Source organism: Lepidochelys kempii, chromosome 1 (assembly GCF_965140265.1).
Source record: "Lepidochelys kempii isolate rLepKem1 chromosome 1, rLepKem1.hap2, whole genome shotgun sequence".
Classification (NCBI taxonomy): Eukaryota; Metazoa; Chordata; order Testudines; family Cheloniidae; genus Lepidochelys; species Lepidochelys kempii.
This window is the reverse complement of record NC_133256.1, coordinates 331,874,719-331,887,904: the sequence shown is the minus strand read 5'-3', so window position 1 is coordinate 331,887,904 and position 13,186 is coordinate 331,874,719. Positions and strand designations below refer to the sequence as shown.

The window sequence follows — 13,186 nt, the reverse complement described above, 5'->3', positions numbered from 1 at the left end:
ATGTAGATCAATATTTTTTATTAGGAGGACTAGGCTGTTAACCAAATTGATCTGCCCTGGCCACCCCATGCTCCTCCATGCTAATCCAGGACATTTTGTGCAGCAGCACTGTGTAAACTCAGCAGGTTCAACCTCTACAGCTGAACCCATTGGAGCTATGTGAGAAAATGTTCATTGAAATCAAATAACTCTAAAAGGCTGCTGTTACCAACATCTCTTGGGTTCTCAAATATTGGAAATCCATGGGAATGTGTGTATCTCTCCGCAAGTCACATTATTCCCAAGTGTTAAGGTTAAATATTTTGTCATGGTTATTTTTAGTAAAAGTAATGGACAGGTTGCAGGCAATAAACAAAAATTCATGGAAGCCTGTGACCTGTCTGTGACTTTTACTAAAAATAACCGGGGTGGGGGGCTCAGAGGAGGGAGGAATGACAGCTGGAGCCCCATGGGGGGGGGGAACTGACAGTCCGAGCCCCACCGCACGAGGGGGGCACCATCGCGGAGTCGGGGAGGAGGCACAGCCCCAACTCCAGCCTTGGCTGCAGCCATGGTGGGGAGCACAGCCCCACCCATAGGGCATGGATGTACAGCCCCAGCTCCAGGCCGGGCCACAGCCACTGACTGCTGAAGCCAAAGAAGTCATGGAGGTCCAGTAAAGTCATGATAAACAGTAAAGTGACCTCTGTGACTAAATTGTATCCTTACCGATTGTTAGTCATTGCACGTTTGTTAGAAGCAATACTAGAAAACACAGTTGCTTCTGAGTTTGCTGAGTAAAAGGCTGGTAAGCTCCCAGGGTGATGCTGTGGACGGAAGGGCTAATGCAATCCGTGGATGCATAAACCAAGTAATCTTGAGTAGGAGCAGTGAGGTAATTTCCCCTCTGTATTTGGCATTGGTGTGACTGCTGCTAGAGTGCTGTGTCCAATTCTGGTGCGCACAATTCAAGAAGGAGGTTGATAAATTAGAAGGGATTCAGAGAAGAATCAGGAGTAGAAAACAAGCTCACTGTTTAGTTTTATAAAGAGAAGGGTAAGTGGTAACTTGGTTACAGTCTACGGGTACCTACATTGAGAACAAATATTTGACATTGGGCTCTTCAATCTAGCACAGAAAGGCATAACATGATCTAATGTCTAGAAGCTGAAGCTCCACAAATTCAGAATGGAGAGGGTGTATATTTGTAGTTGTGAGGGTAATTAACCATGGGAACCATTTACCGAAACCATGGTGGATTCTTCCTCTCTGGCCATTTTTAAATCAAAGTTGGATGTTTTCTAAAAGATACGCTCTAAGAATAATTTTAGGGAAATGCTGTGGCTTGTATTATACACAAGGTCAGACTCGATGATCACAATGGTCCCTTCTGGCCTTGGAATCTATGAATCTATGAGATGCAGTATATACAAATTTTCAGCTGGAATGTGGTCTGTTAGGGGCCTTAAACAGGGTGCAGAGCTACTGTGGCTCCTCTGTCTCCTGCAGTGAGTAAATCTCGGCACAAGAGAGAATGAGGCCTTCAGTGTCTCAACCACCAGACTAGTCAGTATGAACAGTAGGCCTCTGGACCTGCCTGCAAATGAACTGTATGTAATTCTAATGGTTTTTATATAGAAGTGGTAACAGACTAGTAAATTCATGAGTTGTAGGAATATCATTAACAGAGACATTTTGTTCATAGCTTTCTCTTTAAGCCAGTGCATTTTAATTTGAATGCAAAGAGATCAGCTTATAGTCCTATTTATATTAACAGTAACATGATGTTTTACACAGGCCTTGTATAGCATATTTTATTTAGTAATTTATATTCTCAGGTAGGATACCAGCTAAATAACTGAGGGCCAGATCATTCTATCAGAAACATACATAAACTTTCACAAAAGCTGTATGCCTCTGTTAGCATGTCCCTTCTGGTGCTTAAAAAAACCTTTTACAAATGTCATGGGAGCAAATTCTGGTCTCAGTTGCAATTAATGGAAGTTGAAATCAATGAGAATTGCATCTATGTAAATGAAACCACATTTTGGCCTTAAGAATGGAAATGGAAAACAAAATTAAAACTTGAACTCTGAAAGCATTGATATTGATAGCCACAGAGTGTAAAAATTTATATAACCAACTCAAATTCATCTTTGCAGTACCATCTGCCCCTGAAGCCAATGGTGCTATGCCAGAGATAAGTTGAGTATTATGTATCTGTATCTCATTAAGGGGACACAGTATAATGGAGGCAAATTGCCACTCTTGATTTTTTTTTGCACATCTCTGGAGATGGTGACCTTGAGCTCAGAAGATTCTGCCAGTCCACCACGCACATACTAGTAAATGAGAAATCTTTTACTGCTGGCACAAAGACGATGTACTAGTTTCCAATGGGGATTTTGTCTATGAGAACATCCTAATTTTTTAATGTTTGGATTTTCAATTAAATTAGAGCACTCAACAGGGAGATTATTCCTCCAGAGGTTTCTATAACGTATATCTGTTTTTTTCAAACGACATTCCAAGAAACTGAGCAAATACTCTCCAAATTTCTCTTTTTGTGAACAGTATGCCATTTTTTTTGTTTTTAACACATCAAAATGGGAGCACTGAGACAGTGAATGGCATAAATTACAGTTTGTCACAGTCAACATGGCATAAATGATCATTCTTTCTGCAGTATTTTCTTATCCAATATATTATTTGTTGAGGAGGGCTGGTGAGGAAAGAAATACAAACTACTTATATTGATACGATCATTTTCACAAGGAGAAATTTTAATCGTCATCCAGATAACTAAGATGACCCCCAAATTTAAAATCTGCTTCTATTATGCTGCAAAATAGTCAGAAGGAAGATTAGGCCCAGCCTACCCTCAACTGTGACCAGTCAACCCACAGCATGGCCCAGGAGGGAGGAGGTAAGGTTGGCCTTTACAATCCACCAATCCTGGGCCAGCTTTGTGCCACACCACACCCCTGGCCTAATTTAGAAAAGCCTAACAGTCTTAAGTCTGGTCTGAGCCACAACAGCTGCCAAAAGCCCCAAGTGACCAGAGCTGAAGGAAGTCCCAGCCATACCCCCTTTCTTCAGCTGTGCCCACTGTGCTGGTAACTGTCAGTGCTGCAGGAGCTCCTACAATTCTGAACCATCAGAGGATTCCGCTTATATTAGGTTGACCCTCCCTTGGCTAACTAGGCCATCTCTAGGGCGGCTTCACATTGGTGAGGCAGCACAAAGTGGTCATGTTGCAGGGCTGGATCTAGCACTGTCATTCTACCATGCAGAACAGATTGTCCATTTTTAGCAACCATGAGCGCTGTCGTTATATTAATTATTATAATAATGCAAAACATTCAACCTGGGCATGAGTGATGAATGGGCGAGGAAGTGAAGGTGTCTACTACAAATAATGAGTTTTTGTGTGATTCATGCCCAGCAGTAGAGAGAAGCAAATTAGCACATTGACTTTCGTCAGCCTATTTTTAACCATCAGGAACTTTTAGAATTAAAGAAAAATAACTAGAGAAAATAGACCATAAAATAATTTAGTGGTGAATGTCAAACTTTGGCAGCTAATTCCATTTTTCATCATTCAGAGTGCATGCCATAATATAAGATTACCTTTAACTTATATAGCACTTTCTGAACTTCTCAAAGTACCTTTTACAAAGGTTAATCCTTATAGCATCCCCATGAGGTAGGTAAATATTACTGTCCCCATTTTATTGATCAGCAACCTCTGTCACAGAGAGGCTGATTATCCACTGACTTATGTAGTGATTGACACCTGTCCAAAAGAGGCCAGGTCACAATGCTAATACATATGCAGGTGTCAATGATGGCACAAGGTGTAGGACAGTGGAGAAATAAGGCCCAGGCCCAGAAGGTTGATGGAGCTTGTGTCCAGGGCCAATAGCAGCCTATAGCAGGACCAGTTAAATTTTAGTCCATTGTGTGTGTGTCATGATTCGGGACACAACAAATGTTCAGTTAACGCTATGTTTTTAAGGTGACTGGAGGACAAAAAGCTAGATAGATATTTTCAAAGCTGGCTAAGGGATTTAGACACCCAAGTTCCATTAAAAACAGTATTGGCTAATTTTAGATAGCTTTGGAAAACTCAACCCCTAGAAGATTTGCATTTTTTTTATCAGTGCAAATATTTCTCCTCTTACTTCTAGAAGCACTAGAAAGCAAGTTGAGGGCATACACACAGATGAGCTCAAATGAATCAGTCACAAGTACATATTCGTGTCAAAATAGACCAATTTAAATGATTCATAGAATAGCACCTCCAAGCTCTTGAAGAATATTGCATTACTATTCAGACACTTTTATGGTAGCCTTGCTCTAGGCTCTTGAGAGGTAGAGCTATGGTAGAGCTATAAAATATCAACACAGTCCAGAATCGGAAATTTCATATGTTACAGTACACATAGTTTTACAACATTTTTGTGGATTAATTCAAAAGAAATGTATAACAAATGGAACCATTTCCAATTAGTGTCTGTCCACATATACACATTGAACATCAGTGGTGAGTCACGCTTTGACCTTTTTGGCAGTGTTAAAGCAGAGAAAATATTGGCTTGTAGGAGATGGCACATGATTGAATAGGCTGGCAGTGCCAGTGTACTCCATGCTGTTACAACATGGGTCCTTTCCCCCGATGTCTGGTCTGTGTACAAGGCGTATGAGTTTTCAATAGCTGATGATTGGGGACATAGTCATTTTGCTCAAGAAGTAGCAGATCATGTTCTTAGTGCTGAAGATCCCATGTTCCACTTCTGCTGAAAACCCAAGCAGGATTGGTTACACCATCGCCCCATATTTGGAGCTAGGATTCAGTCTAGTGTCTGCACAGGCACTGTATTGGAGCCTTTGCCAGATGGGGAAGTTGTGGTGATGGAAAAGAAAGTGCAATCTCCTCACCAGTGGAGGATCCACCAATGCCAGTCAAAAAGTGAGTGATGCTAGCAGGGAAGGAGGTATGGCCTGGATGACCATGGTATTTGTTAGTTCAACCTCCATCAGTACAGCTATCCTGAAACTCTGGCCATGACTTAGAGCTGCTCAGTCTTTATAGTAAATCTCAAGGGGTGATGGCAGAGGTGTAGGGGATATGCACCCCGGTGTGATGTGAAGTGTAGATCCATAGGGGTTCCTTATGCCTCAGCATACCAGAGGTGTATGGTGGCAGAGGTGAGTTAGGACAATGCACTGGCCAGCACAGCTGAGTCAGCATGCCAGGGATATCTTCACTAGATATCTGGCTGGCACAGATTACCTCCCCCGGAAGGATGAGGAAATCAGGACACACATTATGGCACTGAGTATTACGATCTGGTTCCTCGTCTGCTCCTTGGGCTGCACCACTACACATTGCCCCTTGCTTAGGGTTTGTGGCAAAGTCACAATTTAGTGATGGAGGTAAGGTGTATGGCGGTAGCACAGCCTAATGGATAGACCCACTGGGACCATTATACTTAGACTTTTGTAAGGTATTTGACTTGGTACTGTACAACATTTTGTTTAAAAAACTAGAACAAAATTAAATTAATATAGCACACATTAAATGGATTAACAACTGGATAACTGATAGGTCTCAAAGTGTAACTGTAAATAGGGAATCATCATTGGGCAAGTCCATTTTTATTGGTGTACCACAGAGTTTTGTTTTTGACCCCATGCTATTTAACATTTTTGTCAATGTAGAAAAACTTTAGATCTTCCCTGATAAAGGTTTGCAGAGGATACAAAAATTGGAGGAGTGGTAAATAATGAAGAGGAAAGGTCACTGATTCAGAGTGATCTGGATTGATTGGTAAACTGGGCACAAGCAAACAATAGGCATTTTAATATGTCTAAAAGTAAATGCATATATCTGGGAACAAAGAATGTAGGCTGTACTTACAGGATAGGGACTCTATCCTTGGAAGCAGTGGCTCTGAAAAAGACTTGGGGGTTGTGGTGAATAATCAGTGAAACATGAGCTCCCAATGTGACTCTCTGGCCAAAAGAGCTAATGTGATCCTGGGATGCATAAACAGGGGAATCTTGTTGCATAGGAGTAGAGAGGTTATTTCACCTCTGTATTTTTTTCACTGATGTGAATCTGCTGGAATACTGTGCCCAGTTCTGGTGCCCACAATTCAAGAAGGATGTTGATAAATTGGAGAGGGTTCATAGAAGAGCCACGGGAATGATTAAAGGATTAGAAAATATTCCTTCCTGCGATAGACTCATGGAGCTCAATTTATTTACCTTAACAAAGAGAAGGTTAAGGGGTGTCTTTGATGACCGTTTATAATTACCTATGTGGGAAACAAATATGTAATAATGGACACTTCAGTCTAGCACAGAAACATGTAACATGTCTTGAAGTTGAGCTGGACAAATTCAGACTGAAAATAAGATGTACATTTTTAACAGTGAGAGCAATTAACCACTGGAACAATTTACCAAGGGTTATGGTGGATTCTCCATCCCTGACTATTTTAAAATCAAGATTGGATGTTTTTCTAAATATCTGCTCTAGGAATTATTTTGGGGATGCTGTATGTCTTGTGTTATACAGGAGGTCGGTTTAGATTATCATAATGGTCCCTTCTGATCTTAGAATTTATGAATCTATGAAATCTCTGTTGCTAGATTGCTGGGTGAACTTGGGCAAGTCACTTCACCTTTCTGTGCCTCAGTTTTCCCATCTATGTAATGGGGATGATAGTGCTGACCTCCTTTGAAAAGTTCTTTGAGATCTATGGATGAAAAGTGCTATATAAGAGCTAGTTACATATATCCCAGTGCCCATCTGAGACACACTGTAGAGCAGGTTGGCTTCACTCTGTTCACTCTGGGGCCCAAAGATTTGAACTCTTCTGCTGTCCTTTGAATGGAAGAAAAGGATGCACTTTGTGCTCACATAGTACTGAAAATATGAACTGCTGAGAGGAAAGTCCTTGCTGAGTTTTCTTCTGAGGGTTTCAAATGCACAGAATTAAATGATATTTTCATATCTACTCTCTGTGAATTTTAAAATATAATTAAGTTTGTTGTATAATGATTGTACCTGAAGCAGATTAGACATTTGATATCAAAACCTCATCTAAATAAAAAAAAGATATATCTGGCAGCAGTTAATGTTTCAAACACCTTTGTAGAAAAAAGGAGCGGAGGTTGTTTAGCTTAGATCTAGATCAAAGCTGTTTCAAGGTGGTCTGCTGAGGTTTTGTTATTTTTTTAAAAATAAGTTGTCAAAGCCAGGTCTTTGTTGTCATGAATTTAGTACTGGAGTCCTAGCCCTGAAGAGAGAAGACTATGGTTATTAAGAAAATAGATATATGTCTTGATCTGAAGACCCTCAAAGATTTCAGCAGGCTTTGGATCGAGGCCATAGTGTGGAGGACACTGGCAATACAAGCTACTGCATGATGTATTTTCTTGTATCCGGAGCCTGTGAACCATGTTTGATGTTCACACTTTTTAGGGGTTTTGGGAACCAAAGATGACATGGGCAGAAACTGTGGCTGGATACCGACTATGGCTGAGGAGTCATTTAATCCTCATCAATCTCTTTTTTTTTTTTTTTTGCATTGAGGAGGCTGCATTAGCTTGAAGGATATTGGATAGTACCGGTTTCTCAAGGGAAAAGGACAATAGTTAGAAAATAATTTAGAGAGTAGAAACTTGTCAGATAAACATTTTCCTAGCTAAAAAACATTCTTCTAAGTCATTGTGCCATATCTTGGTCTCATTAAAATCAATGGCAAAATTCTCATTGACTAAAATTAGACCAGGTTTGCCACACCTAAAGGCAGTAGGTGGCCCAGTTGGGATACTGATATACCGACAGACACATGCCCAGCACAGGATACATCTGCCATAATAAGGTAGAATTGATCGTGTTAGGCTGCAGGTGATCCTCTTGCTGATCCTCTAAGCTGGAGCAACTTGCTGTCTCATTTTCTGGTGAGTAGCACTTGGTGCTGAACCAGATACATGGTGTTTTCTCCAGCATGCAAGGCAGATGTCATTTGTTAGTAAAATGTCATGCATCATAACAGGATGCCACCCCTCTTCCCAACCATCCAACACCTTCCTCTTCCCTTTTATCTCTTTGCTGCTGTATGGAAGTGCTGGTTTTAGCTCTTTGTACTGTATTTAATTAAACAATGTACTATCACAGCAGGGCACCCAATTTTCCTCTGTGTTCTTCCTTTAAAAAATGGCATATAGCCAGAGGTTGGCATGTAAATGGAAATAACTCTAGCCCCTACCCCTCCAGAAACCCCAATAAACCACTGTGTTTGCTACTGTGCACTTACACTGCAGTAAATCAGGAGTTGCTACAATCACTCCAATCAGAATTACTCCTGATATACTTCAGGGTAAGTGAGATTAGAATCAGACTCTACAAATCTACATCCTAAACAGCAAAACAATTATTTGCGATTCTTCAAAAGCTAGATCGTCCTCTTGAACAATGATTTGTAAATGAAAGGGGGTTTAATTTTAAAGAAAGGTGAATCTATTTTGGTAAATCTATTACAAAATGTGCTTCACTCCCTTCTGAGCATCACTTCATATTCATTCCTCACATTGTTTGTATTTTCAATGCTGTGACACTAAATTACACTAAAAATTCTTGCTGACAAATGCATGAGTATTTCATATTCTAGCAGTATCCTGGGGAAATGTGGCACAATGTAGTATGATAGCCTATATCTTTTCTCACTCTTTCAGCACTGTATAAATTCATTCCTTCTCCTCCAAAAGCAATTAACATTATATTTTACTTAATCTTTTCCTTTGTTTATGAGTTTGTCGCTGTGTTTTACTTTATTATTTTTCCCATTTGTTGTATACAACAGCACAGGATTCTCCAAATAACATAAGACCCATGTGATGACTCAATTTTATCTGTGTAAGTGGCAACAAGCCAAACAATTGTGGTTTTCTTGCTGTGAAAATGATGTGGTTTTAAGATTTTAACTTATTGATTTTACGTGTGATATTAAGTATTCTGGAACTTGATCTGTTAAGAACCTTTTCCTTCCATAGTTCAAGGGCTGGATTTTGAAACCCGTACACTGGTGAGAAGTTGACCTAATTGGAGTTACTCATGTGAGTGACTGCTCATCAGTGTAAATGCTGAGTTCATAATCTGGCCCTAATTGGTGAGCTGGCTACTGCTCTGTGCTCTGAGCTCCCCTGTTTAACTCAATGGTATGTTCAGTGTAAACATTCTGACCTGAAAGAGCTCATTGTAACCAAATAAGATTTCTCATCTGATTAGGTTATGGTCTCCAAATAATTAATTGGGGGGGGGCTTAATCCTGCATAGTGCTTACTACTGTAAATTGAATGGGCCAGCTCATGGCATTACGTTCTATAGTAAGTCTTTGCAGGATCAGGCCTTAGGACAATTAGAACAGACACATATAATAATGCATACATTTAGAAGAGCCCTATGCAATTCCGTTCACCCCAGACTCAGATTTCCTCCACCCCGATAGTAAGTTACTTATCTTCACCCAATGCACACGCATCATCACTCCCCTCCTGGTGAAAGGTGGGTAAGCAGAATCCATGCCCGAGCTTGTACATTTCCAAGACAATTTATCAAGGCTGATTTCAGACATTTTGAAATGTCTTCACTTGGTGTAAATTGGCCTAACTTCATTGATATGGTCCTCTCTTATTTTATTTTTTAATGTCAGAATACAAACAATGGCCCAGCATTTACACACCTCTCCCACAAAGTTAGGCCATTGCTGTTGCATTTCTTACCACAGACACTCAGCAGCTGTTTGCCAGCAAGCTGGGAATGTCAGCTTAGCCTAATTCACAGATGTTAGTTCGTTAGGAAATGTCTGATTCATAGAATGGTGATTTCTTTAATACATTGGCCAGTGTGCCTGTATTTTGATGTTCTAAAAATCTTTCACTATCATGCAACCCAGACAAAGCATTTTATGCAATGTGCATGAACAGCCAGAAGGATGTTCAGCTGCCAACTGAGTCATATAGGTAAGCTGATGGCATCATAACATTCATTAATCTTATCAGTGTGCAGTGAAAGTTGTTTGGTAATGTAATGTACCAAAGACCATGTACAACAGATTTTCTGAATGTCACATCAAATCATGCACTTTAAGTTAACGGCTGGGTCACATAGCAACAGTATTTCACTCTTTGCTATTCTGCTGTCCTAGGAATGCAGGTGTTGGAATGGAATGGCATCCCCTTGACTGCAAGAACTTACGAAGAAGTCCAGAGTATCATTAGTCAACAAAGTGGGGAAGCAGAAATATGTGTAAGACTGTGAGTTTTTCCCCATCTTTCTGTTTCCATTTTTTTTGGCTTTTCATTGCTTTTTTTGATTTACAATTGTTAAGGTGGAACCTTTGCTAGCCTTGAGGATTTGTACATTTATAAATAACTAGAAAAAGGGTTCAGTGTGACTTTTGGAGGTTTATTTGTTCCATAATAAATAATTAAAATACAACAAAGGGATGAGTTAAAAGAGATTTTAGCTAATTATGTTTTTATCCAGAATGATGTCTCCCTCTCTAGGACAAATTCTCCTCTCATTGCACAGGTACAATCCCATTGAATTCAGTGGGGTTGGCCAGTGTAAGCAGATAAGAATTTAGTCCTCCCATGACTTCTTTTGAAACATGTTATATTAGGATGGAAGCTGTAACTCATCTAAACACCATGAGACATGTATGTATTTCAATATAATCTTACATTCAATCCATTAAAGATTTCACCTTAAAAGAATAATTTTTCTCAGCACATTTGACTTTAACAGCATTGCAAATCTGTATCAGCTAAGAAGGGGCCATGCTTGGGAGCTGCTTTCTGTCATTAATCACGTCTCATTTATCGACTTAATAAAATAATGAGGGTATAAGGAAAGAGTTTCTTTTGTCTCAGGCTTCTCATTGCTTTCTTTAGGGACCTCAACATGCTCTCAGATTCTGAGAATCCCCAGCATTTGGAACTGCATGACCCAGTAAAGGCTGGTAGGTGAAAGCAGATTGCTTTCAAATGTATGTACTGGATGGCCATAAGCACCACAGCTGAAAATTGTGAATGGTATAGACAAAGTTTTGTTTGCACTTTAAGCACATAGCAGAAACTCATGAAATGTCTGGTATGTGACTTTATTTCCTAAATTTCTTTAAAATAAATGTTCTCTGCTCTGATTAGCTTATGAAGTCTTCCATTCCAGACTTCAGAGTCTCTTTCGTGCTCAGATCCTTTCTTAGTCCTTTTCTTTTTGCATGAATTTGCTCAGCAGTGACTTGACTTTATTACTCAGTTATTTAAACAAAAGATTTTGGATGAACTGTTGTCATACCAAAGTACGGGTTCTTAACAAAACTGGAAGAGTTCTAGAAGCTATAGGCATGGGGCCAGGTCTTCAGCTGGTGTAAATCAGCAGCTGAGGCTCTGGCTAATTATCAGCCGAGGATCTGGCCAATCATCTCTAATCTTACTGTAACAAAGGCAAACTTCCCTTGCTGCCTAAGGAAGATTTCTCCTAAACGGTTTATGTGATAGCTGGGGTTTGATGACTTGGTGTTGAGTGGGTGGAGAAGGGGACCTGTTGTTTTCAAGTTCTTTTTGCACTGAAATGTGGAGTCAGATCTTCAATTAGTGGAAATAAAAGCAGGCAATCTGACAACGTTGTTTATTTATTTAGTGTGTTGACCCACTGCTGGAATAGCCGGAGGACTGAATGGTTTAGCAATTATCAATGTAAAGCTCTTTTACCTCAATCCAGTAGACAAGGCGAAGTCCCCAGGGGTCGATCCTAAGCAGCTGGCTGCGGAGCTCCAAAAGGTTTCCCTACAGCAGTCCCCTTTGGTTGCTTCCTCAGCAGTGGAGAAGGGATCTCATGTCCATTCTGGCACTCCCTCTGCCTCCTCCAGTGCTGTTCCCAGTCCCGGCCAGCCTGGTTCACCCTCAGTGAGCAAAAAACGACACAGCAGCAAGGTAAGATGCTTCCACTTTTGATACGCTTCTCAGTTGTCCAGTGAGTAAAACGTGGTCACAAGAAGTGAGTAATTATCTACCTACATGACCTCTCCACTGTAGCAACAGAGTGACTCACACATGTAAATTAATTTACCCTCACCACACCCTCCTGACAGAGAAGAATATTATTGTTCCTATTTTATAGGTGGGGAACTGAGGTACAAAGATGATGTGACTTACCCAAGATCACAGAGGAAGTGTGTGACAGCCAGGAATTGAACCAAGATATCTTTAGTCCAATTTGAGTGCTTTAGCAAAAAGATTGTCCTGCTCATCCTTTCTCTGGTCTTTCATGTGCATCCTGTCTACTCTGTGGTGAAATACCAGCTTTAGTGAAGCCAGAACTCCATTGACCACATCTGGTCTACACTGCAATTAAAAACCCGTGGCTGGTCTAAAGGCTGTTTAACTTCAGTGTAGATGTTCAGGCTTGGGCTGGGGCCCAGGTTCGAAGACCCTGCAAGATGGGTGAGGTGCAGCCCAAGCCTGAATGTCTACACTGCAGGTGAACTGCCCCTTGGCCTGAGCCCTACAAGCCTGAGTCATCTGGCAGGGGCCAGCAACAGGTATCTAACTGCAGTGTAGACGTATTCATTGGGGCCAGGACTTCACCCAGAAAAACACAGGGGGAGACTATCTATGACGTGCACAGTGCTGAGCCAAATACTGAAGTGTTATAAAGGATAAATAATCATAGTTGCAGTACTGATAATAATTGCTTTGAGTACCAGGAAGAGAGTTAACAACAACGTTAACATCAAGCTCTGCCTTTCTCACTAAACAACAGTATGAGTTAGTTATTAATTGTACCCTCAGATCTTCTTTGACAAATATTGTTCATTTCTCAGCTGAACTGCTTTATGCCTGAGATACCAAACACACATTCAAAAGGCATTAGCAATATTTTTCATATGGGAAGTTGGGGGAAAAAGGGCTATAAAGTTATGCATGACTTTGCTACATTTTCATCAAAAGACTTGTTGCCTGCAGTAGAAATCAACGTTGGAAGGATTGCACTCCTTGTGCAATTTGTAAGGAAGAGTGCTGAAATCTTTTCTAAAGGAAGCTATTAGGACAAGTGAAAAGCTGAACATTAAGAATAGTTCCAAATGTGAAAGTAATGCACTTCCTAGCTACTTAATTATCTATA

At 40.4% G+C, this 13,186-nt stretch overlaps 1 protein-coding gene across 7 annotated transcripts in view; it reads left to right on the top strand.

The window, feature by feature from the left end:
* PCLO (piccolo presynaptic cytomatrix protein) overlaps positions 1-13,186 on the top strand; it is a 514,363-nt gene that overhangs the window by 394,829 nt on the left and 106,348 nt on the right. For 4 of the 7 annotated variants that reach the window (XM_073328639.1, XM_073328638.1, XM_073328636.1 and 1 more), the window contains exons 11-13: positions 10,203-10,311; positions 10,951-11,018; positions 11,783-11,994. In XM_073328639.1, coding sequence (XP_073184740.1) covers positions 10,203-10,311; positions 10,951-11,018; positions 11,783-11,994 — 389 coding nt within the window. Of the gene's footprint in view, positions 1-10,202; positions 10,312-10,950; positions 11,019-11,782; positions 11,995-13,186 lie in introns of those variants that run through there. The other 3 variants (XM_073328637.1, XM_073328640.1, XM_073328641.1) reach the window with 3 other exon arrangements.